Below are 27209 nucleotides of genomic sequence, written 5' to 3'. Positions count from 1 at the left end.
TTCTCTGCACTGCACTGTAATCTCTATCTGTTCTTTATGATATTTGTTTTAGTGGTTAATCTTAAAATGTATTTAGGATATGATGAACTTGTTGGTTCATACTGAATAATAGATGTGAGAAATCGTAACATCCTTAAGAGTACTTTTTTAGCTTCTTTCTTTTCACTCTTGTTTTCCCATATTTCTTTGTCAAACTGTATGATTAAACGCACCAACAAGGATGCTACTTTCTCCTGAAGCCATTCTTAAAATATCAATTGAAAACTCAAGATCGTACGTAAAAGAAGCATTAATGTAACTTATTGTCTGTTACTCCCTCCCAGGTTAAAGAGAAGGCTAAAGTAGAACAGTTTAATTAACTAATTATATAACAACAATAGAAAATTTAAAGAAAGGTCTGTACTCTCTGTTTCTGTAAGAATGTCAAGAGGGGGAGAAAAAGAATATTTACCACCATACCTACATCATCACAGACAATACCTTAAGTTAGGTCGATATGAATACAAGTAGGAGGAGTTTGACTGTCTGCAGTTGTACATAATACTAGTCACGAATTCAAAAGTGTCAAAGCAGGCATCAAGTAACATAGGCAAGATGTGATTTATGCTGTATCTAAATGCAAACTCTCCCACGTTCCGTGGCTAAGTTTAAACATTCAAGACTGATCAAGAGTGTCAGCAATGAAACATTCCATATCGTCTTTCACTTGAACATATATAACAACCAGAATCTGAAGACTTTTCTATCGATATGAATCTTTTAGAATCTTGTAATACTATTGGAATTTGGAACTATCTTTAATTAGAACTATGTACAGAGAGTAGAGACATTTTTTCTGTTACTGTAAACAATATCTTACGGTTATGCATGAATTCAGGTCAGTGACATATATTTCAATTGGTCTGAAAATTTTATGGAATTGTAATGTTGCAGTAAAACGGCTTCTAAAGTCTATCACACTTCTGTAAAAAAAAGCTTTCTCCTTCACCAAATTTTTGGATCTCTATCTGATCCCCCCCCTGGGCCAAAAAGGAAAACCATATACATAGATGATTTAAAATAACAGATGGTCAAGTTTGGCTATGACAAAAATACAAGTCACACAACATTTCAAGACCGTCTTTATCCAGTAACAAGAAAGTGATCCCAACACCACAACCTCCAAAACAAGAGAGCTTTTTGGGATTTCTTACCAGTTCAAGCCTGTGCACGAATGCACATTGTCAATGATTTCTTATCATAGTCTGGATTGCGCTATCTCTCAGATGTTTTAATCCAACATATAATGAATGCAATGATTAGGAGAAAGATGAGGTTAACAAATGCCGGTCATGCGGCTCAGTTTTCGACAAGAGATGCTTAGCAAGACTCTCAACCTGCCATTTACGGAGCACAATTAAAGCCGAACAAAAGCCCTGGAGAGCTGCAAGTATCGGAGAAGAAATCAGATTCTATGTCTGTCTTGCCTCTACGACTCCTCTCAGGTTTTTTTGGAAAGTCAAAACAAGACAAAGAAACCACTATTCTAATGGGTTCACTTCCAACCAACGATCTATAGACATGATTCTTTATGTATGTTTGTAAAATTTGCCTTTTGTAATGTAAAAGCCTCAGTTTAATAGCAAGAAATTGAACTTGTTTGTAAACAAAACTTCTTTTACCTTCTCTCGTCTATGAGCCAACTCACTGTAGAGAACATAGAGTACAAGAAGTAATATATTGTAAGCATGTTGCTTTACATAAACTACAAGCGTGCTCTCTCCCCTAATAAGTTAGACAAAATTTGGTAGCGAGAATTTTCATCTTTACATAAAGATTTCTCTATTCACAGACAAAAAATTGGAACATGTAGAAAGGACGGGGGGGGGGGGGGGGGGGGGGGGGGGGTTACATCCAAGCTCCCCAGCCAGGGAACATATGTGACAAACGATCTGTGTCAATTGCATCTTGTATTAGTTGCTGTGCCTACAGAGCAGTAAGTGTTGAGCAAATACAATCAGTAAACAACTTAGCGTGTGCTGTTTTAACCTTTGATTTATATATCAAAAACATTACCTGGCCATGTATGCTTCTCATCTCACCGCCCTCATAGCCATCAAGTTTTTGCTTGACACGCATTAAGGCACGTGTAGCATCCTTGTTCCCCTCGAATTCCTCTTGTAACCCTTCCAAGTTCAGGCCATTATAATCTTCAGTTTCCTGGATCAAAGACCTTTGTGTGAGAAATAACAACATCTTTACACTAGATATCCTAATACTGACTTGGAATCTCGTCTGGAACATGACAATGAAGTGAAACACAAAATTCAAATTATTTGCGTCAAAAAGTCTCAAAGAAAAAGCATCAGAATGGCATCTATTTAAACAACAGGCAAATTTGCATACAGTTTAAATTATAAGGGTACGAGGTACCTTCTGTCTTTGCAAAGCCTTTAAGGGGGACAAGGCCCATTTGTACAGAGGATCATGTATAAACACCTGCAAAACAAGCAATCTTGATTAAGTATTCAAAAAAGCTTTTAATTTTGAAAAAAAGAAAGCCAAAAGTTAAAATTTAAGATCTTATACTTCGACAATTGTAAGCAGCGCCTCTTTATTTGTTCGCATCACAGACAGGGTTTCTTCGCCACATCTCCTGAAAACGCCTTCTACTCCTGTGATGCCCATTCCATCAATTATGTCTCTTGTCAGTCTGAAAGGAACCTGTCAAATCAGAAAAAAATGAACAATGAGAATCGTACATAGACTTATATATACTCACAGGAAGACCAATTAAGTATGTAAAGAGAGGAGGTGGAAGAGAACACACCCTTTCAGGAGTCTTGAGCATTAATCCTTGTTCAAAGGCAACTCCAAGATCTATGTGGACAACTTCTGCTGTGGCTTGATCGATTAAAATATTCATGGCATGGCGGTCTCCAAGACCAACGATGTACCCAACCTGATGACAAATCAAATTACACAATTTCAGGAGGAGAAGGATGAATCAGAGGGAAAACTAAAGAACAGCTTCCTAAATGTATCCCACTTTCTCTGATGGCTTATTTTACGCCATTTAGTAGGATACAAATGATCTATACCGTTTCATATTCTAAAAGTGAATAAATATCATAAAAGTGGATATACTTGCCATTGAACTAGCTGCAACACTACGTGTATACGCAAGCCTCTTCACAAACCAGTCAGCAGGCTGCAGGAACTTTTCCAGGAAAAAGTAATGCATGACAGGCCTGCAAAAGGGGATGGATATGTCAGCCACCAACTAGTTCTTACGGAGTAAGTTACATTAACTTTTCACAAAGACTGAAACCTGAAGTTTGTGCAGACATCGACAAAGGCTTTGCGCTTGTCCTTCGCCTACAAGCCACCAGTCACCACAGATTAATTAAGATTACCAGATGCCAGTGATGGCCAACTAAGAAGATCTGAGAAAGGAAATGAGCTTACACTCGACATATGTTCTCGGCATTTAGCATATTTCCAGTTTCCAACGCCATAACGACCATGAGCGCCTTCACTCCTTGAGCTGTGATTTGATATGCAAAGAGAAGTTTTGAACTGTAACAACTAGGAAAAGAGATTGTTGTACCATGTTACTGTAAATATTAGTCTACTAGACCGACCTTCCTATAAGATAATCTCCAAGTGGAATTGTGCCATCGACCCACTCAAGAACACCAGCGCTAGGAGTAAAAGGAATAACCTGAGAATATGTATATACATATATATGCATTGTAAGGAGATTTCAACTTACTGAATGGATCAAATTTTCTCTAAAAAAGTAGATTGATATAGAGACATACCTTGTATGTGCGCACAGCTAATCTTCTCTTCCATGTGTCCCGGTTATTGTGTAGAAAGGTATTTACGAGGCCAAAAAACTGTTCCATAACCTGAAACAAATGGTAGACGCTTTGCATAACTAAACTATTGCATATGTAATCATGGCTAGGTCAGCATATTTTCAGTTTTCTGCCAGTACAACACACAGTAGCACACACGTTGTATCATATTACAGACATTGCCAGTAAAACTTCTGAAACTCTTACAGCATCTTGTCTGAGGTCATCATTGCCAGATTTCGCAAGTTGCTTATATTTTTGGCCATCAGATCCAAAGCATTCAACTACTTTTGGAGCATTTATACCATTCATCACTCTGCATATCATCCAAAAGACATGGTTTCAAATAAAGCACTCTTTAAAACTAGAAATGCAAAAAGTGAAAGGATTGACTGAGCAGGGGACTTACGTAACAGAATCTGATAAACCTCTGAAAAATGGGAATGTCCCTTCATTGTATTGGCAACTACGATCAACAGGAATTGTAGCAGTCACTACAGGTACCTAAAATCAAACAAAAGCGAAATAAATACAAGTTTGACACATACCTCAGAAGCACATAGAAAAAGCGAACTTGAATATCTGAACCAGAAGGAAAATGTAAAAGAAAAAAATAAATAATTCTTGCAGCTCATCTGACGAATTAACGCTTCCAAACTAAATAAATAAAAAAACGACTATATCACCATAATTCGTTCAGGGAGTTGCAACAGACACAAAACAATAAACATGGGAGCAGACAAATGAAATATTAGGATCAGAAGAAACCATAGGAAAAAATTTGCTAAACAATTTTCAAAATATATAGCTGCCATTTAATTCTTCACTTAATAGGAGTGCCTATCAATATGACCCATCTCTTAGTTTCTACGAAATTTTCTATCTTGAGCAGCAACATGGTGTCCTACGAGCTAATAGTTAATGCCAAAGCTAGATAAGAATGCAAATGAATAAACTGAAAAATGGTACTTACAAGTTCCAATTGTTTCACACTACGAATTTCTCTTGGCAGTGTTAATTTTCTATTGGTATCCTGCAAAGGAAAGAGTTCCGCCAATGTTTCAAAAAATGTTCAGCAAGCAGTATAACAAAACACTTCCTCTAAACTCAATGATCAGACCTCTCTCCTTGTTTCAAGCTCTGCAAGTTTGATGTAGATATCTACCAGCTGTTTCATCTGAAAAAATTATCAGGATTTGCCGTTAAGTAATTGTCGATGATGAATAAGATTAGGTGAAAATAAGGTTTACTTGTATAATCATAGTCCCATGATTATGTGATACATTCTGCAAGAGATGCTCTGCTGCAAGCTTTTTATCCGTATCAACCACGAAAGAATTTCTACTACGTTGGTTATCTTTGATACGGTCACCGTTTGCCAATGCCAGTAGCTAGAACCAAAATCAGAAGAATTATACGAGACATATACATTCAGCATTTACAAACGTAACTTCGAAAAAGATAGACAAAGCCACTTGTAATAATGTAATTTCGATGGCATGCTACACAGCACAACAGACTTTAATGTTTTCATCTTTTTTCAACAGATGCGAGATGTCGTAGGACATTCAAGAATTTAAACTTCTCACAAACAAAATAGAAAAGAAGAAACATAAAGAGTACATAAGATGGATAACATGTTCTTCAGAACCTGAAAGATTGTATGGTATGGATGATCAATGGCCATTTTTCTGATAAGTGACACTAGAGCAGACTGCAATTAAGAAATCGTAGAGATTAACATCACTGTCTCAAGTTTTCTACGACAGCCAAGTAAAAATGCATTCTACCTGAAAGCTGTTAGATCCTGATTCATCTCTGGAACTGCCCAACCTTGAAGCAATTTGATAAACAAGTGGTACAAATTTGTAAGACTGAACCTGCAAGAATGTTTACGGAGATGAAGAAACTTTGGATAATTAAACAAGAAACTTAGATAGAAAATCAAAGTAGCAGATAAAATCTGATCCCATCAGTCAAGTACCTCACTAATGGTGCTCAACATGTTATCAATAACATTTTTCTGGGAAGCAAGATTGAACCACATGGATACTAGTCGAAACACCTGTAAAAAGAAAAAAATAGTTCCAACAGTGATGCTGTAATTTAATGCTATAATGGAATATACCAAGTTTCAGCTAAATCTCTCAAATATGTTTCTAAAAAAGCCAGAGAAAACGTTCAATATCTCTCAGAGATAATGTGAGATAAATAGGACATGAATCCCAAATAAGAAAGCGTATAAAGGTCACTCTACCATGAACCTGAATTATTTAGATTAACATACCACTCGAACATCATACTTGTCACCAATTTCTAGACAACGTTTATACCCCTCCAATGCAAGTTTCAGAAAGTTATCCCTGTCAACCTACACAATGAAAGAGAAAGGGAAGACCACGAATCAGTAAATATCACTTATCTAGCAAAAACCATGACTATGTTTCTACAGCAGACAGATTATCGGGCAGAATAAAGAACACCTGTAGTTTTTCTGCTTCTTCTTTATCCATTGTTAGTTGCTTCTGTAGATCTTGGATCTTCAGTGAATAATCAGATTGCTCCGCCTAGTACAGTTAAAAGACCAATATGAAATCACATGAAAGACATGCATAGACCGTCAGTTACATTGTGCTTTGATACGATATCTGTTTAGGGATCACACAAATGGAAGTCAACTACTACTTGCCTTCTTTGAACTCTTGAAGCGTTTAATAAGCACCTCCAACTCCTTTGTCTGAAAAATTAAGCACACTAGTTAGTTGCCCCCCAGTTTCACCCAGGACAGAAGAAGAACTAACTTTGGAGTTGAAGCTGTTTAGAACTAGTACTTATTACACCAAAGAAAAGGATTATTCAACTATTTGTGCTCATTTCGAAGGAAAACAAAAATAGGCATAGCCTATATAAAAAAAAGTATTACAGAAATAAAATGCTTATAAAGTAAATTTGAGCAACTAAAGTGGAGGAGACCTTGTGTTTTCGTAGTCGCAATGCAGCTTGCCATTCACTGGAGGAGAGTCTTTCCTCATAACTCTTAAATAGAGCATCTGCATAATGAGCCAGATGAAACCAAGTTTGGCTCTGTCTATCTACCAGCCTTTTGCAGATCTTGGAACTCTGTGCTTCAGCAAGCGAAACTGCAGGCCTCAGATACTTCTCTAAAATTGTTCTAGAACTATTTTCAAGAGAAAGAAAAAATAAAGGAACCGAGTTGAGATTCTATAGAAGTTTATAACGAGCATAAATGGAAACTGCTTTCAACGAAAATAAAAAGTAACAACTTATTTACTTGCTCGATCTGGTTTCTGCCAGCCACTTTCCAATCACGCGATATATATCTGAAGCTTCTTCTTTTAATTGATAATTATGTAAAATGTAGCTTGCAAGACTAATGGAAACTTCATGCCGGCCTTGGGCATGTAATAGCTTCGCCTCTTCAAGCTGAAAAGCAAAAAACAGTTACTGGAAAGCATCTCTCTAGTTGTGAGCCAGATATATTTCCATGTTCTAACTAAGACGCTAAGTAACTAATAGATGTCAAAAATAAGTAATGTATGCCATCGTTCGATATGTGTCCTAGGTCACAACTGTTTTTTGACAAAAGTAGGTGTCGGCAAAAGTAGGAGTGATTAGAACTTTAGTGGTAACTTTGGTCTGACCTTCATTAAATGTGATAAGGAAAACACCTCCCCAAAAATATGTACAATTAAGGAAGAAAAAGGAGGCTATTTAAATTCCACAAAAAATGCAAGATTAATCATAAAAAGTACCTTTCCAAGCCAATCTGGAACGGGTTGTTGTCCATCACTTCTTGCACAAAGAAACTTGAACTCATGCAGAGACGCAGCTGCATGAGAATACCTTGTTCCCTGAAAGAAACAAGATAACGTGTTGCTCCACTGCATTTTTACAATAAGTGAAACTGTATCTTTTTACATTAGACATACCTTGCGAAGTAATGAAGCAGACTGCAAAAGATGTTGCATAGTACATTCCTCACATCCCAAGATTTGGAGAAGACAACGCCTAAATGCGATAAATGGCTCCAACAAATTCATGTGCAACTGAGCTTGCGTAATAATAGAGCTCCAATCCTCATTCAGCCAAGACAACTGTATTTCATAATTAAACATTGGCCTCAGGCAACAAATTATTTCACTTAGCTTCTTGGTAGTTTGCGCATATACATCCCAAACTAATCCAATTGTAAATAAAATAACATAAATTCTTCAAGCTTTAAATCATTCACTAGAAGCTAGTGAACAACCACTTGAAGAAGAAGTTACAAGGGAAAATACCTGATCCATTGTTGGAGTCACGGGGTCTGTGCATGCTATTTGTTTGACTGGATAGCCATGCACACTTTGATGTGAAGATGTCGTCCAGCGAAGATCCCAAACTAGTCCAAGATGATGAAGAATCTGGACATAATAATTCATCAAAAAATAAAAAATTAGGATAAGTCAAAACCATTGTTTTCCAAAGAGACAACAGATCTTTAGAATCAGCACATTTATAGTAATTAGGCACCCAAAGGACAATTATGATGGAAAAAGGTGTTGTACTTTAACGTCCGTTTAAAATTTCATACCTGAAGTTTCACTACTGTAGAGTATATAAATTCAGTGCTTTCTTCGCTTGCACGGGAAATGGACAGCACAAGCTCCTAAAAAAGAGAAAAAGCAAATATTATTCCCACATCGAAGCCTGGAACCTTCCAATCCGATGGTGATAAACTGAAATCATGTGTTACCTTCTTCGTATCCTTCAGTTTTGCATAAAACCCTTCGTAATCCCCTTCTTGCAATGCTCTCAAACAACTGAAAAATAACATATTAAAACATGGAGAAAGAAACACGCCTAAAGGTCGGAGCTAGTGTCGCATGCGTAATATTGAGTACTTTTCAAAGCTAAATAGGACTTCATCATAACTGACCATTTATACTAGGACATGACCCACATAATAAAGCCAGAGACCAGCAATTTCTGGAGACTTCAACTACTCTATTCTAAAACTCCTCTGTAACATATCATTCTTTTTGAATAAAAGTAAGAAGACCAGCGGCAAATTCAATGTTGATAAGATGTCACATAAATTTGGTGCAGTCGAGAGGTATAAACAGGGAAATATATATATCATGGCTAAGAATAGCATCATTGGCACATATGAGTAGAGATGTGTTACCAGTGTAGATTTTCATGATAATTATTGTTCTTGACATGTTGCAGAGGTTGGCAGTGCGTTTTCGGATAAAGTAAAGAAAAATCCCATTTGCCAGCACGCCATGCAGCCTCATACTGCAAGCAAGAATTTGAGTTATCACCTAAGAACCACAACTTACATACAACAACTGAGTATTGCTCGATTAGTTAATTGCGATGCTACTCCTTCAAGATGTCCGATTCATCATATCTTTTCTTTATCCCATGAAATATTAATAGTATTAACCAACAGCCTTCTTTAGACATGACTTCCATTTATTGGAAAAAGGAGAAAAGTTAACCAAATCAGGATGCATACCTGCAATTCGATGAACTCTGGATCATACTGAAAGCAACCTTCTCGGGAAGTCAAGCCCCGGCAATACAGATCCAGGACATGCATACAGCCTGTCCGCTGCAACGACCTTATGAGTCCTTTGAATGGTTGTCTCTGGACCTCCCCTTCACCAAAAACAGAATCCCGTGCACTAGTTGTTGGCTGAGATTGTTCCACCTCTAGATTTTCAGAAAAGCTACCTGGCACGACTGTTTTCAGTGAACGTGCTTGCAAGTCATAATACTCGAGTGCCCTTGTCCAGTTTCCCTCATGCTCAAATGTGATTATTTGAGCAGACAACTTTCAGATTACATCCATGTAACAGAAACAGAGAGTATTAGTCATATATATATGAAACAAGCAAAAGATTTTCAAAAATCGCTGTATGAATTTAGCAGCGGAATTGTGTCCGTTTTCTCATAGCATTCACAACAAAGGGGTTAATAATACCCATAGAGAAAAGTACTGACTAGCCAACCATTTCCAATAGGCAAGAGTTCCAAATGTGTGGATGAGATAGGACAGTATTTTAGTATCAGAAACAAACCTTATTTGAATGTATAACCCCATACAAGCTGTCAGGCTCGTTTATTCTTGTTATTGCAGACACAAGTATCTCAACATGATCCGGCAACTGTTAACCACAAAGAAAAGGAACTATTATAAATAAATACAAACAAAACCACTTTCTCTGCTGCATGAAACCACTTTCCCATTTTTTTAAATGGAGACCACAGAGTTTGCAATTTTGAAAATGCAGCCAATGAAAAATTCATATATGACAATAAGCAGAAAACACATTGCATATTAGTTATTTGGTTAAAAAAAATGGAAAAGAGCTAGAGAACAATATTATCTAGTTCATTGATCCCCAATTGATAACACGCAGTTCTTATAAGTACCATATCATGATAAGAAAAATCAGGATCTCCGAGAGTTAGATTGCCAAATCTCTCTTCACACCAATACTCAACATACATGGAGGCGGTCAAGTATGCACCGCATACCTGGAAAAACGAGAAGAGTTATATACTGGAAATAGCTTTGAAGTCTCGATCTTAAATTGGTTAATGATCTAAAAGGACAGTGATGACTCACTACTGCTGATCTGGCAACAACAAGATAATCAATGGAAAGCCAATAAACCTGATCAACAAAAGGCACTCTTTATGATGAAGATATTAAAAGAAACAAGAGGAATTACTGATTAGCCAACTAGAGCCACATGTAATGATACAAAAACTCTTAAAACAACAAATGTATTGAAACCTTAACACTAAATGGCTACATCATAGAAGTAGCACACAACTGACAGGGACAAATACGTTTTGCATGGTTTTAATATAATATAAAGTTACTAAACCTCAAAGTTGATCATTTGAAAGTAATCAATTCTTCTTTTTTTTTTTTTTGAATTTAAAGTAATCAATTCTTCTTATGTGACATAAACACAAAAATTATAACAATGCATATCATAATCAACAAAACTAAAGGTGTGACGCCTATCACATGTTCCTGTAAAACAGTTGGAAATCTTAGCAGGAAGCTAAAAGCACTTTGGGAAATATTTTATGGATCAGAAATGTTCATAGTCGGAACAATGCATATAGTCGGAACAATGCATATGGTAATTGAAGCTAATAAACCTTTTCCCAATTTGTAGTTATGGACGCTGCCATTCCATAAGCATTCTGCAAGGGCATCTCAAAAGTTAGATTTGAAAACATATATCATAAAAATATTTTATACAAATAAAAAATCAAAATCAAAATCAAATCAAATGATACAGATTTCACTAAAGAGATTAGAAATAGCAGATTGTCCTTATATACGACCTATGATTAGCATAACTTTCCCTGTTATTGATATTGAAGCCTATTTCTTATGCAAGATAACAATTTTTCTTAGAAACTTAAAAAAAAATTATTGCAAACAGATCAGTCAGTGCTCAAAGCAATACCCCTAACCTTTTCTTTCTTAGTTTGTCCAGAAAAAATCGATCTTTCGAGGACATAACACATCCGCAGTTCATTCAGGGTATTTAACATAATTTGCTTCGACTTTGTTAGCTTGTTTGAATCAATGAAGATATACTCTTTCACCTGCCAATGGGGATTACAAGCTTTAGCAAAAGTGACTACCAATTTTCTGTTTCTGCAACATACACAACTCTTGAGGAAAATCATGAAGCAGCCACCAGGTAGAACCTTACGGTATACAACTAGAATTAGCAAATGACAAGTATAATGCTCAGCTCATCAACAAAAACAAAGAAAACAAACAACCAAAGTTCTAAAATAGATTTAAATTCGGTTGTACAAAAAAGTCGAGGAGTCAAGGTGGGAAACAGTAAAGTATGCAAATATGTACAATAGACAAAACCAAAAAAGGGAACGCAATGGAAGTGAATTGACTTAACAAACAGAGATATCCAGAGAAGAAGCAATGCAAGCAATTAGAAAACTAAGCACTACTGGTAGGTCCAGAAAATAGAAGATTTACCTGTGACGTTATTAATTTGTGTAAATTGATATCCGTCCCAATCCTTCCTGCAAGACTAACAATAACACTAGGGAATAGAAGCTCCGAGATTTCAGCTTTCAGCATTGCTATGTTCTGGCATAACCTGTCAAACAAAGCAGCAACAATGATTCACTCAGTGCAAGACTTTACTTCAATCCTTTAATGGTAACTCTGGTAAATAGGAACCAACGAGATACCTTATCGGGACATCCTCACATAAAGCGATCATACAGTACACGAGCTGACAAATCCATCTATCAAAGTTTTTATTATCTGTGGACCACACTTCGCACTTCTCCAGAGAAAAGTTATCAGCTAGGAGGCCAAAATGAACCATTCTTGAGTAATTTAACAAAAGAGGAATGAAACATGAATGAATTATGTTTAAACAGACAAATCCATGTCAGGCGCAGAATGTAATAGCCAAAAGGAATTTAAGGCTCTAGAAAAAATTAACTACCTTTGAACTGCTTTTGGCTATCCAGTAAGATCTTTTCCACAATGTCAAGGTTCACGCTCCTGCCATGCACCTACCAAAAAAAAAAAAAAAACATATCTGAACAGGCAGAGCAGTTTTCATCTTAGGATACCCTAACAAGATTGGGAAATCCACTATACATCATTCATTTTTTTAGTCACTGAATATATATCATTATATGATTTTTGAATCAATTTTCACAACTTCCTGAAAGAACCATATCTTATATACCCATCAGCAGACTATTGCTGAAAACAATGCCTGCCTATCAACCAATGAAAAGTAGCATAAGACCAGAAAGCTCACCTCAATGGAAGATCTCTCACATGAATCGAAAGATGATAATGCTTGCTGCCCCCTTTCGGTGGAAAGAATTCCCTAAAATAAGAAGAAAGGGACATCTATAATCTATCTAGCTAATTTTTTTTTAAAAAAGTAAAGCAAAATTTGCAAACAATTAGCCTTTCAGAGAGGATACAATGAAGCACAGCCCCTACAATGCATGGAAAGCTGAAAAGGGGATTACATATGTTTTTGCCCAAATATAAATGCACATAAGACAGAAAAAATCGTAACTTTCATGAGTGTGATTGTAGATTGGTAAATTATTAACAGATCAGACATTTGACGAGGAATAAAGATGAGAAACAATGTGTTAAACATGTAACAACAGAACAAACTTTAAAGTCAATTGCAGAATAGAGAAAAAAATGCCAAATTAGATAATAGCAAACATTACGAAATTTAGAGGGACTATCAAATTACAACAGCTAAATCGAAAGATAAGACCAACCAAACAATTGACAGAAAATAAAAAAGTAAGGCCAAATCTGTGTACGTAAAAAAGTTAGAAAACTGACCCGAAGAGTTTGAGATGTTACATCAATAATCTTTACAGAGTCATCTAAAAGATACTTCTTCAAAACTTTCAGCAGTGTGATAAGAATTTCATCGGATATGCCGTTCTCAGTAAAAGATCTGAATTTTGATCCAGTATTCTGGCAAACAAATTGACGATCATGCATGGAGCCCAGCTCCCCAGGAAGACGGAAAACAACAGTGTGCGGGTTCCTAATACCAACCTTCAGTAAAAAAAATGGAAAATAAGACTATATATTCAAATTCGCCTAGCAAAAGATACTGACTTGAAAAGAGAATCACAAATACCCTTGAAAGAAAATCAGACACCAAAAGTCTCATATTATCTGCTTCATCAGAGGCGGACACACGGACAAGAGTCCAAACAGCATTTACAATTTCATCATCAGACTGCCAAAATGTTTCTGCAGTTTCTACATTTGTCTCTTCTTGAGAAACTCCAGAGGCTATGAGCTTGTTATGCAGTGCTTGGAGGCTGCATGGGAACGATAAGTTGATATAAAATTGCAGCAATGTGACAGGAGTAGAGGATCAAAGAGTAGTAGACTCTCAACCTTGTTGGTATTAAGGTAGAGCCATATCGACAAAACTGAATTCCTTTGAAATTAAAACAGACACAGAAATATAACCTTTCACCCATGAGTACAACCAAGGGGCCCACGGGCAGTGAAACAAGTAGTGCATACATCGAAAAGACCCACCCACATAAGAAAATTTAAAAATAACCAAAAACGAACCATACGTCATCTTAATTCTACAGTTAATATCCTAAGCACATCATGGCACATAGGGAAACCTTAATGCATATCTCAAGATGATCTCAGGAAAGATAGAATTGATACCTCTTGGAAAGGAATCTCGGTGGCAGATAACAAGATCTTCTAGCACACTGTTGGATAGTAGAACAGCAGAGAAACAAAAAGTTGGATATTGATAAAATTTTAACAAAAACGTTATCATTAAAAACTGCAGAGTGCTTGACCTTCAATAGATGACTCCTCGGAGAATATGCCTCGCATATTTTGATGTGTAATTTACTAATGACTTGGAAAATTTTCATATCAGGGAATGCTTCCAAATCCTGAAATCAGAAGAGGTGAATTTCTCGATTATTCCAGGCACTGCTAGGACAAAAAGGAAGGCAACTTTATAGGTAGGACGCCTACCCTGATATCTTCATCAAGAGCAGAATCTGAATTAACAACTAGCTTGTGTAGCAAATTAACGAGCTGAGATGACTTAGAACCAGAAACTTTGGTATCTGCTTCAGCATCGATGCAACATGTAACCAGCTTCGAGACCAAAAACTAAAAACCCCATAGACCGAGAAATGTAACAATTTTTGAAAAGAGTAATTAAATCCCTTGGTATTTCAAAAGTGTACCCAAATAATAACACCAAGTATCACATACCTGGAGTTGGTCACCTAGTACACTAACAATTTCTTTGGCCGGATTGCTTTTGAACGAATCCAGCAAACAGGAGGCTATGCTACAACACTGATCTTGCAATGAGGGATATCCAATAAATTGTCCAACGAGATTTAATATGTAACTGAAAGGGATAACAATCAAAGACCTACATAAGGTTTTAAATCTCGAAAATAGAGATTTACTCTTCAGTGCCACTGAAAATTTAATTTACAGATGACAATCGAGTTTAGTAGCAGAACAATGTAGCAGTGGCTCCTTAAATATCAACTAATGATTTAAATTGGAAATTACTCTCACCAAAAGAAACAGTATACAAAGTTACTACTTATACTTATAAGTACAAACGAGTTCAAGACAATAGCAGAACCGAATCAAGCACAAACTACACCTTTTAACATCTACAACAACATAGTTTCTACGCAAGAAAAGAACCCAAATGGTCAAGCTCATAGCTACCAATTCAACATAGTTTCTACTCAAGAAAAGTCTTTTTGTGTTGAAGAATTGGAGTACTAACGATCAAACAAGATCAAATAGATAAATCGAGAATTCTGCTCACTTTATGGAACTTGGAACTGAAGCTCTATGACCAAGAAGAATTGTAAGCTCCTCAAGTGCGGCCAAATGATGACGCGTATGTCGATGATGGCATGCAGCTGACATTTTATAGTGCATTTCTGTTATGAACTGCGAAACATCAACAAATTATTTTGACTGAAGTATCAAATTGATAAGAACAGTTTGATCTTGTGAAAAAGCATCGGCAAATTTAAAATTTTACCATGAACACTCTATCCGGGCGAAAAATGTTTATCCTGTCAGTTATGGCCGCATTCTTAGGATACTCAGCACTGCATAAACCAAGTAAGACCTTATAAAAGGAAAAACTAAAACAACAAGTCTACATGGAGTGAGCAAGAAATTTCACATTTCCAGAAAACCATCCACAACTGTTTGAACTGCAAGTGAAATCGTGTCACGAGAAAAAGCAGGAACTGAAGGTTCTGGTGAAGAGGAAGTGCATGATAAAATAAAACTAACAATAGACACCTGAAAACAGAGCAGGGTGTTCATTAGGGATTAAAATACGTTATCAATGAAAAGAAATATCTATTCTATTTAAAACCAAGGATCTCTGACAAAATGAAATTAAAGCATCCAAACTATTAATCGTGCAGTTGCCTATGCTTTGATCTTGGATCGGAAGGCTTGATATATTGTGACTAGCTGATCAGAGTAGCTTAATAACGGTAGCATGGGAATTTTCCACCACAAACACCGAAGACAGATCTGGAATCACGAGTCAAAGGTTATAGATGCCATACCATATTCTGCTTAATAAGCTTGTCCCTCTCATTTTCGCTGATCTCACCCACATACAATATTGAATTCTGAAGCACCATTGCACCTTTATCACATTCTGACGTTTTACTACAGTGCAATCCCATACATATTGAAAATATTGGCACAAAATTTTCCTTAAATAACACAGCCACCGGTTGGCCAGCAATCTACAAATTGTAGACACTGTCAGTAGAATATAGATTGGGAAAGTTTAAATACCACCGTAGAATGAAGATCATACAAAAACAGAAGACAAAGAAACCAAAAGTTTGTACATATTACAAATTTCACTAGAAGTCCTTACATCTTTTCTGTCCATAAAAGATGCAAGGAAGCACCCTTACCTTAGATACCCAATCAAGGTTAGTATGATCTTCATGCACCAGAAGAGCTGGAAGTAGCCAGTGGGAACAAAAGTGGATGAAATATTTTGGTTCAGTGTTTGGAATGAACAGCTGACTTGTCTGCAAATAAGCAACCATCAGATGATACGAAATGCTAAAATGTACTCATTCTACTCTTCATCTGCCACAATTGTAGGACATATTGCTAGATATCTAAAATCTCATGTCGATATTCCATTCATCCAGTAGTAATTTACTTTGATTTTGTAGTCAAACTAGGCGCTATCTCCATTATTGTAGACCCATGTGCAATAGAAACAAACGGAATTGAATCTACTTTACTGTACCACAAGTTTGAAATATAACTGCTATTTTTGGTTTATAAAAATATAGCAGAACTGAAACTCCAACAAAAAAAGTTAACATGTATAGTGAAAAGGTACGATATTACAGAAAAAAAATGATTTATCGAAACAGAGATTATCAACTTGTGGCATACCTCAACAAGACCAGTTAAACTGACGCCACACGCAATCCAGAAAAAGAGGATCGGGCCCAAGAGTTCCTCCAGGTACTGCATAAACCATTTTACAAAGAGATGTAGATGATGTCAGCATGCAACATTTACAACGTTCAGAGGTGATTAATGTCAGATAATTCTGCTGCAAAAAAATAGAAGAAGAACATTTATCATGCAGGTGTGGAAGAGATAAAGAAATGAGAATCAATAACAACACCTTGAACCTAGATGGGTAATGGAGTTGTGCTGATAGGTTGTCAAGTGCAGCAATGATTAATTCCCTAGAAGGAAAATGGCCAGATAAGTAGAAGAAGGTTTCAAGTATAAATAAAAGACAGTTTCAGTTACAAGAAAGAAATACCTCTGACAAGGTTCTATAGCTGAAACAGCGCACATCATAAAAACAGCCTGCGTTTATCCCATTATAGAATACGATGTTAATACATAGCTAACTGATTGTATGCTCAAAATGATTCTAAAATGAAAAGAAAAAAAATAGCATTACTTGCAACTCTATGTTCTCACTGTGATAAGCAAGGTGCATAAGAGTAATGATGACAGTCTCCATTTTCGGGCGAGGCTGGGGACCAGCAGCCAAAACATCCCTTGCAGTGACTAGTTTTTCCTTTGAGGAGGTTACCAGTATAATTCCGAAGCTGGAGCTGGAAAAGGAAATGGGAAAAATTAACATCTAATGAGATACTTTAATCTGACAACGATATCTGAAAACAGTGATAAAAATAAACTATTAACAACTAACCAAAAACTAAAGTAAAACATTAAAAAAACGGATACCGAGACCATGAAGCAAGTTAATATTTCAGATCTTACAGAATGCTGTTGTTCAGAACAAAGTATCAGAGAACTTTGAGAAGGTTTTCAAGAAAGATAACTAAATTTACTTGTTTCTGCCCACAACAAATACAGAAATCAGCCTGTTTTTCATTTTTTACTCTTTATGGTATGCAACAAGAATCTGTAGAAACGAGTATCTAACAGTTTGCTTACAAGGAAACACCGTACTAATAAAAAGCCATAGGAGTATCTAACAGTTTGTCTTACAAGGAAAATACCCTACTAATAAAAATCCATAGGATAATAATAAGGTTAAATAAACAAACACCAAACTTACCAAATATCTTGGAACAGTGCCTCATGGCCATCCCACGTCTGGAATAAAATTCCAATTTGTCTTGCCAGAACAAACCTCACTCGATAATCAGAGTCATTTAGCATTAATAGAAGTCGCTCAATCATTGTCTGTGTCAAAAAAGAACTCAAATAACTGTAGAACTAAATAAAATCACGAATTCCACAAGGAACCAAGTAGAACATTTGCAAAAATAGAAACTATTAGCATTAATGGTAGAACAAGGTAACTGCCCATTCACTCATATATAATCCTAAGATAAAAGACATGATTATGTACACACACTGTAAGGTTTCTTATAGTACAATAGGAATGTCTTATCTGAAGGAAATGTTATTTTTCAACTTCAATGGTATTCGACATGAAAACTTAAGTTATGAAACGTTAAGGTAGGAACATTTTCGCTTCATGAAAACAGCTCAAAGAGAAGCAGGAGGGAGGGGTGATTATCATTATTGCAAATTTGTCATCTCTTTAAGTCTGAAGAGAGAGTAATTAATATGAAAAGTAGGCACCTGACCAGTCTGAGGATTAAGCAAAACGAGATCACATATACAGTTGATCAGCTTGACACGCCCAAACCATCCCAAGAGACCAAATTCAGAAACTTTATTCACCATTGCGCCAAGTTGGGCAAAGACCTGCACGTTACTTTAGCAATGAATAGAGCAGATCATGGAAGAAAATCGAATAATCAACTTTAAAAGGGGAAAATAGTACCTGAGAACTTTCTACATCTTTTGAAGCCAAATCACAGTTTTTTCTGAGTCCAGAAGAATCCATCCCTGAGGATGATAAAGTGCGAAGTAAAACATGCAGAGCAGTGACTATGTTAAGACAGTTACGCTTGATCTTTACTTGTGTGCTAAGCATGCCATCCAAGAAATTAACCTTTAAGTAAAATAATGAAACAAAACCCCATAAATACAAAGAAAGCTTGGTCGAGATGTAGATATAAAACCCTCTATTCTTTCTCTAAATATTTCACAGAAAATTTTCAACAATTTGAATTCTATACCAATTCATTAACATTCGGCATAGACGTCAAGCATGAAAGCTGGCATAGATGATACAGTATATTTTCCAGCACCTACACATGTAAGCAGTTTGTGGCTGTAAGGTCACCAAAAAAATTGAGATACTGATATGGGGAAAAAAAAATGCTGAAATACCTTAGGATCACATTCCTTCTCCAAGAGATTATATAGAACATCCCATGTCGGAAACTGAAGTACTGGAGAAAAACATGAGATAAGTGATATCATGCCCAACTTCCAGTTCCCCGTGGAAACAGACAGGCCGGGTATAGCTTTCCCACCCGCAGTTATAATATCCATATCTTTAGTGTCTTCAGCTAGATCTAATTCCATATCCACTATCCTGCCAACTTCTGGGGAATCAAGTGGTAACGACTTTGTAGGTATAGTGTTGGATTGGGTGTTCCATGCGTGCTCAGTGTATTCTCCATAGACTTTAGCAAAAGCCCGCAAAAGGTTCTCTAAGGAGTGAATTACAGCATCATAACTAGCGCCAAGAAGATTATGGTCTCTTCTGTTGCTGAAGACGGGAGACTTAGTAAGGGACCTCAACGAAACTATTATAGAAGCTTTCTCATTAAAATCTGAGCCAAACCCCAAGGGACCGAGACTTTGAATATTATTGAGGCTCTTTAAAATTGTTTCGACAGCATGATCCAGGCCTTCTAACAAATACTGGCATGCTTTAAGAAAGAACGAACTGCTTCCATTACTCTTCCTGAGAAATGAAAGCAAATTGGAAGAGATACAATTTAAGCTAGTACATCCAGGGTGAAAAAAAAATCACGCAGAAAAATTCACAACCACAATCACTTTTGCGTCTTAGGCACCTACTCTGACAGCTACATGATGACACTACAAACAGAACAAAGACGCATCTACAAGTGGTTCTCACCATCTATCAAGAAAACTATGAAACTCTTCATATTCATATAAACTATATTATATATACACATATTAAAGGAGTGAACAGTTTCAATAGAAAAAATCTGATGCATAAAGAAAAATATCAGTTTTCACAAGTTTAAGAAAATACCAAGAACAGGATGAGTTGCCAAACCTTGTGATATAAGAACCATGCATAAAATGGCACAACAGAGCACATCCCATAAAGATGTCAGACAGTGGTCCTTTGGCATTGCTCTCCGGGATAATGCTAAGAAAATAGATATCCATGTCATGAAGCAATGGATCTCTTAATACCAGAGGTAGTTGTACAACGTCAGAAACTTGGCAGCTAGAGATCTGAAAATACAAAGAAATAAAACTACTGTCGCGGAAATGAGTCAGGAAAAGGCGAAAAATAAAGTAAGGATCCTTCACCTTGCTAAAATTTGAGCAAATTTTTGCTAGAGCCTCCACGGAGCATTCAAAGAGTCCAAATTTTCTTTCTATCTCAACATCATCTATCTGCAAAAGAAACAAAAACAGTGACTTTCAATTTTGGTATTGATACTTTTCTGAGATGAATCTATTCAATCCTCTAATAACAACCATAACAGGCACCTTCGCCACATCATTCACCTGTTCGTAGACATCCCATTCAGATGGTGTTGGAAGATGTTCCTTAGGTACTGGAAGTGAAGTATTGAAACCAGCACATAAGGAAAAAGCAGCTGCTGGTAGAAGCTGAACCATTCTCTCATTTAGTGTCAAACGACCCTATACATGTTAATAAGCCATAAGCAGGATTTCCAATATGATTGTGTGGTACACATCATTCGAGACATAAATCTACAATGCTTACTACACTCATTCGAGACATAAATCTACAATGCTTACTACACTCAATGAACCTGATAAGATTTTGAACTCTCTCTTACGATTTGAGTTTCACATATTAGGTGGAAATAGAATGCGGCAGCTCTTTGCAACTAGTTGACAGAAAATAACATAAAAGGGTGAAATTTCATTGCCTTTCCCAATAATTAAGTGCTTAACTACGGCTATTAAAACTGTGCAAGATCAATCTACGTTATGGTGCAAAAACTCAGGCTATTGGTTTTGTTTGGTCATATCTTAGACAACACCTCGTCCACGGACATATAGTTAGACATCTGTGCCATATATTCTTGTGTTCTTCTGGAAAAACAAAAAAACTACCTTCCAGCTTAGGGGGGCACAAACTGCTCTAAGAAGATTGCGTCGAAGATGTAAATCATCTTGCAGGTTTCCCTGCACAGTTATAGGACAAGACCATGTTAATGTAACAACTTTTCAAGACTTGTAAGTTTGGTAATATGTCAACCCAGAATGTAGATACCAAAACCATACAATTACTGTCAGAACCTGTTTACCTGGCAACCCATACGCGAAAAGTAACATGCAATGAAGTACAAGGCCGGCCTGAATAAAAGTAATAATTCTTTAGACAACAGAAGAGCCATTCAGCATCTATTAATAAAAGCCAACCATAGTCAAGCACAAATAATCTCGTAGCATTAAACATTTATAAAGAATAAGAAGCATAAACTTATTTTGATTTTTTTTTCTTCAGGAAAATGACGCTCTAGCCTATTTGCACTCAGGAAATAGCTGAACAACATGCTTATAAATTTTTGAGGATGAAAGGCTTACTCAGAAGGTATGTGCCTGAATAACTGATGATCCCACACTTCTTGAGGCAGAATCCCAACGTTTATGTGCTGCTGATTGAAGAGACAAGAACATTATGAGGATACAAGTCTTTAGAAAATTTCATAAAATTCATTTACTCACACTTGAAATAATTGATCCAAGGAGCACCAAGACGGCATCAACCTGCATTAAAATAGTGTACCACAGCCATGCGTAAGAAAATTCGTGGTATCTAATCAGCTAAACACAGCGAGTAATCGGAAACTGTTTAGCTAAAAGAACTACCAACCACCCTTAAATAGTATTGGGTAACCAAGAAACCCCTTAACCTTGATTTCCATCAAAGTATCTTCTTTATCTAAATAAATATCAACTTCTGACCAATTTCCAAATTTATTACAGAGTTGAAGTAAGAAACGGGAAATGGCTAAAAAGGAAACCCCTAATAAGTAAACCACTAACATTTGATCTAACACAAATCCCCGAAGAAAGCTTTTTCATCGTTCGAAGAAATGTTAAAACTCTAAAGTACAAGGTGTTGTCTGGTACCTTTCATTGCTGGAAACTTATTTGCTATCAAGTGTTCAGGGTGTTTTTTTTATATGTTCTCTAGTTTCATCTAGAAGAATACTGTGCGAAACAGGAAAGGATATAAGTAGATAAGTGCAACTTACAATTACACTCGTGCTACTGAATGTTGCTAGCCCATGGATTAAAGAACTCCAGATCAATTGCCAGCCACGATCTAGCTGCAAATAATGCGGTTTAGAAACTAAAACCTAACAACAAAGCAAATTAGATTCATAACAAGATATTATATTAATGAAATCAGGAATTCCAATACAAAGCTGAAATGTATAGGGCCTAAAAACCATTTCAGCAATCATACAATTAAAAGTAATAAAGATTTTTAGAATATCATAACAATTTTTATCAAAAATGGTCACATAATTTATGTAACATCAGTTGGTTCTTAACTTAACATAGAAAGCAAAATCCTATCTGTTGATAGGCTATTAATGGTCAGTTCATTCTACACCAAAACTGGTTGCCAATACACAAACACAGAAATATTATAAATTCTCAACACTCTCCTTGATATGATCAACGGATTCAAGTGTCATCTTATTTTAGTAACAATACCAAATCAGGTCTAAATCTCAGCAATGCATTTTTTTCTGTTCAAAGCTTGTCAGACTCACACACACAAAGGCATAAAGGCATGTAAAATACCTCACTTGAAGAAACAGGGGACTTTGATATGTCCGTAGTAGTATCTGAGAGTAACAAACCAGAAGAGAGCCCTTGCAAACTCCTTCAAATAAATTAAAGTTTCACAATAAACAAACTGAGATATAGGATCGGCGAATTTAACAACTTGAACGTTATATAATAAATAAAGGTCCCTAAGTGCCTCATACTAATTTGCATAGTTTTTGTATTAAACACCTCGACAGCTTATTACATGTATAAAAATATGAAGGAACTTGCTGCAAATCCACAATAGTGAACACCTGAACTCCATCATAAACGTACCTCAAAGTCCATAGTAGACCATCATACGAACGTCTCATACTGGCATCCTCCAGAAGTCTGTCACATCCAAGATTAAGTAAACAAAAGCAGTCCACTGTTACAGACTTTACAGATACCAGTAGTACTAATGAAATATCCAGGAGTAGCACCACATCTACAATTTACAGCTATTAGAATGCTATGAAAATGGATATATCAAATTATTAGTCAAGTTCTTCATCAGGAATTTAAAACAATAATCTGCCAAAGGTACTACCATCATAGCAGGCAACAATTGCCAAGTAACGTTGAATCATATTACTGTTCAGAAGTTGGTAATATGAGAAACATAAGAACAAATAGTAAACGCCACTCAGTCGATAAACACGTACTTTAAAAAAAGTACTATTTCAGGTGTGGTCTAACCAGGCTTATATATATGGTCGTCCCAACTGCTTCTTACGTTTTGGTTATCCAGTAAGATATGTGCCCAGGGAAGTATGTTCGAGGATAAAATGGCAATGGGCATTATTAAAGAGGATTATACCAGAACGTCCAAAATCAATACTCCTTGTTGACAAAAACATCCCTAAGCTCTTAGCTACTGTTCTCCGAGAGGTACAGAAGAAAGATCCATGTAATATTAAGTCTAACTTCCCAAATTACCTCTGAAAGTTCGTGCAGATGGCTTCAAACCAATAAATAAGGAGATCCTTATTGATGCGAGTACAATAAGTCCGAACTAGACAACCAAAAGTAGCACACCTGGGTAAAGCTTATGTACATCAGTCTATGTATACATAAAAACAAAGTTTCTAGGAAAAACAGGTAGCAAATAAATTATATAATTAGTGCAAGGACAGTATCTAGACTGACAGAAATACTACAGATATATCATAAAAGGGATACCCTTGAAACTTAACTTCCAGTATCACACTAACAAACAAATGGCGTACACTCATCAAAAACATTCTCATGATATGGCTACACACGTATATAGAAGAAAGAAAAAAACTCGCAAAGAAGACATCAGCAGCTTGAATATCATCTAGTAAATGCTCTCATCAGAAACATACCATAGCCATTTTCCTTCAGTTAGTGCCTCGACAAGACGCAACGCAACAGGTTGCCTCCGAGCTCGTTTCTCTGACACTGATGGTCTAGATGTTTTGACACATGCCTGCCAAAGTTTTAATTGTCACTAACACATTCACTCTACAGTCTACACAGACAAGCGGAGACGAACCAAAATTCAAGGATACACAAGGATGTAAGCAAAAAAACAGATTTGTATGATGGGATTCAATCGACAGTATTGATAGAAAAGTATTCTCAAAGTATATAAATCCAAATTCACTGCAGAGCAAAAATGATTCAGAAATCATAGATTGAATCAACTCAAAAAAGGGTGAAGGTAAGATGAAGCAAAATGAAGACACTGTTGAAAGTAAAAAAAAAATGGTCGGTTGAGTTGGAACTCTATTGTAAGCCATGTAAAGCTACTCAAAGAAAAAAGTAATTTGCATATAAAACAGGTACCTGGTAGAACACATGTGCAGCCAGCTCAACCAAGCTACTCTGATAGGTGCTCAATGCCCCTAACTTATCATCCTTGGTTGAATCACCCCTAATAAAATAATTTAATTAGACATAAATAACTTCACGAGATGTGTAGAATCTAAAGAAGTGCTCCTTCGGAAGAGAAAACTCAAAAAAGATGTACCATGATGCAGAACTTGATGAACTACCCAGATCCAATTCACGGATAACCACGTCCAAAAGTTGTTCCACCAGAGAACTAGATTGACTAGCACCCCTTGTCAAATTTAGCTGTAGCCTTCCATAAGAAACAAGTATCTCCTACAAGGCAGAACAAGAAAATAAAACATAACATAGACCATGAAACTGTACTAAGAAGAAAAAAATCAGATGATTAACAAAGGGTTACAACAAAAGCAAAAAAAAAAAACAAAACACCTTTAAGTTTTTATCATGGGTTGTTAGCCAGCAACGGAATACAAATTGTTCAACCGCATTATGAATATCAAGTGACAAAGAGCCTAAATTAGGACCATCCTTCAGCAAGAAGGTATTTACACATTCGATAAGCTTGCGTGAAAGCTTTCCCTCATCTCTGGAAGAGTTAAAATAAATTAGTATAATTTTTATGACTGTTTGCAAAAGAGGGTACAGATCTGAATGAGAGACTGACTAATAATTAAATCAGACCTTACAGAAGAGAAGATATGAATGAAGCCGTTCACAATTTCTTCTCGAAGGTCATCAGGAAAATCTCCAGAGGAGTTCTCTAGAAGTGACTGAAGCGTAAGAATATGGCGAAAAGCTTCCTCCTTCTGGCTATGTTGACCACTGCTTTTCTCGCAAAACCCTGCTTCAGCCCATTCCATGTACAGCAGCACCAAACCTTGCAAAAACATTATTTTTAAAAGAAACCCAACACCAGCATACCAACATACGCTCCAGATCCATGACAAGACCAGACAACTAACATATCTATTTGAAGAGAACTCACTGGAATATGTACGCTTCCTCATTTGGAAACGGTAATCCCTAATTTCCAAAAGATGTCGGAGTATGGTACCATACTCGGACTGAAAGCTTGGTGTATTGCTCAAGATATCATGTACATGTGCGAAGAGGGTTTTGGCCATAGATAGCAAAGGACAATGTACACCTGAGACCATTAAAACAGAGAAGTTACATAAATATGAGGATGAATTCTTGATTAGAGAAAATGCACTGTCAAAGTGTAAGCATTAAGATACATTTCTGCGAGACAACAACAAACATGTAGAACAGACAGGCACATGGAATATTAATAAGACGAACATCAAATTTATTACGGTTCCATAGTTAATACTATTGTCCACCAATGTTCATGTTCTTCCAGTTTATTCTTTGATCGTCTTCTACAAATAAAACATGGCACTTTTCCGGTTCCGTTAATTGACTGATAAAACCGAATGGCTTTTTTAAGCTGACTTGAGCACATAGTAACTATACGGAACACTAAATCAGATTATTACACGTTTCTGACCAGGAGACTTGATATTCTGCAATTCGAATCACATCATGAAGCATCTTTGCAAGCATAAAGAAATTCCAGAAAAAAAGCAAAAGCATGTTACTAAAAATCTCATTCACCAAAAAATTAATCTATCTCTCACCAGGAAACCTAGTTTCTTCTGTTCTCTGAATAACAACTCGAAGCGTCTTTGCAAAAGTTGGTTTAGGGAGACGTCTCTTGCTACCTGACACCTCCATTGAGACACATTGAATGAGAAGTTTAACCAAAAAGGGCCATGTTTCAGCTGCAATGAGAATTAAGGTTACTGGATTAGCTTCAAAACTTGATGCACTGCATAGTAGTAGCACCAATGTCGCAGAAGAAAATAATCACTACCTACCATTTGGAATCTCGTCCAAGTTAAGTTTAGCTGTGTTTTGTGAAAGAAATATACAAAAGGTAATTGACCTTTCCCCTTCAAGCCATGTATTCAGTAACTTCACACCATCCTGGATATACAGATTATGTATGAAATTCATCAACATGAGAAACCTTGAAATTTAATTTTTCCTTTTCTCAGATTTGACACACAACGAAATAAGTATATCAACGTTTTAAAACCAAACCCACGCGAGATTAATAGAAACCGAGCCGTATTGCAAGTATAAGGAAACGCTAAAGCATCGTTGTGAAAACCCACAACGAAATCAAGATAACAAGCCACATAGATACACCAAAACCCTCAATTTATCAACCCCTTTTCCCCCTGAAACCCAAAAACGATTAAAAAAAGGATAACTGAAAAGCTTTACTTCGCGAGTCTTGGCTTTGTCCGACGAGAGCTTGGAGACGATCTCATGAACATCTCTCGAAGTAACCATGGCGAAATCGAACTAGCGCATAATCCGAGAATCACGACAATGTTACAAGTGTCACCACCGGTGAAATTGATTTTGAATTGACCGAGGAGAACAGGGTTTAGTTCAGGGTTTACTGT

General features: G+C 36.4%; 1 protein-coding gene across 8 annotated transcripts; it reads right to left on the bottom strand.

Moving 5' to 3' along the window:
• Positions 1-1635: 1635 nt before the first annotated feature.
• On the bottom strand, positions 1636-27209 carry LOC104698953 (serine/threonine-protein kinase ATM). Of its 8 annotated transcripts, none has more exons than XM_087453079.1 (79): positions 27025-27209; positions 26613-26721; positions 26373-26516; positions 25718-25879; positions 25414-25609; positions 25162-25318; positions 24908-25044; positions 24724-24811; positions 24261-24364; positions 23851-23949; positions 23206-23262; positions 22903-22984; positions 22344-22448; positions 21811-21852; positions 21670-21740; positions 21390-21438; positions 21196-21267; positions 20617-20754; positions 20416-20502; positions 20153-20337; positions 19228-19810; positions 19074-19145; positions 18776-18946; positions 18571-18696; positions 18038-18165; positions 17411-17567; positions 17267-17313; positions 17123-17186; positions 16885-16959; positions 16386-16505; positions 16023-16208; positions 15626-15747; positions 15479-15548; positions 15257-15384; positions 14677-14818; positions 14431-14571; positions 14247-14345; positions 14107-14153; positions 13553-13739; positions 13246-13467; positions 12692-12763; positions 12368-12437; positions 12105-12222; positions 11887-12010; positions 11352-11486; positions 11031-11075; positions 10483-10530; positions 10287-10391; positions 9932-10018; positions 9367-9684; positions 9031-9143; positions 8599-8665; positions 8437-8511; positions 8144-8266; positions 7793-7957; positions 7616-7714; positions 7135-7286; positions 6816-7020; positions 6532-6579; positions 6326-6409; positions 6130-6213; positions 5827-5907; positions 5633-5722; positions 5494-5556; positions 5093-5233; positions 4963-5019; positions 4816-4875; positions 4252-4346; positions 4050-4158; positions 3804-3893; positions 3624-3703; positions 3448-3526; positions 3311-3357; positions 3131-3230; positions 2810-2941; positions 2569-2703; positions 2413-2478; positions 2056-2199; positions 1636-1965 (listed from the first exon to the last, which is right to left on the bottom strand). In XM_087453079.1, exons 1-79 carry the CDS (start codon positions 27091-27093, stop codon positions 1888-1890), a joined length of 9024 nt encoding a protein of 3007 aa, XP_087309205.1. In that variant the 5' UTR covers positions 27094-27209; the 3' UTR covers positions 1636-1887. The 8 variants fall into 8 exon arrangements, with proteins under 8 accessions (XP_087309205.1, XP_087309206.1, XP_087309207.1 ...); XM_087453080.1 differs by having other exon boundaries at positions 22344-22418; XM_087453081.1 differs by having other exon boundaries at positions 21670-21737; positions 22344-22418.

The sequence above is a fragment of the Camelina sativa genome, chromosome 6 (genome assembly GCF_030686135.1).
Source record: "Camelina sativa cultivar CO46 ecotype springtype chromosome 6, ASM3068613v1".
Classification (NCBI taxonomy): Eukaryota; Viridiplantae; Streptophyta; class Magnoliopsida; order Brassicales; family Brassicaceae; genus Camelina; species Camelina sativa.
The sequence above is the reverse complement of the archived record's forward strand: the minus strand, read 5'-3'. Positions and strand labels throughout refer to the sequence as shown.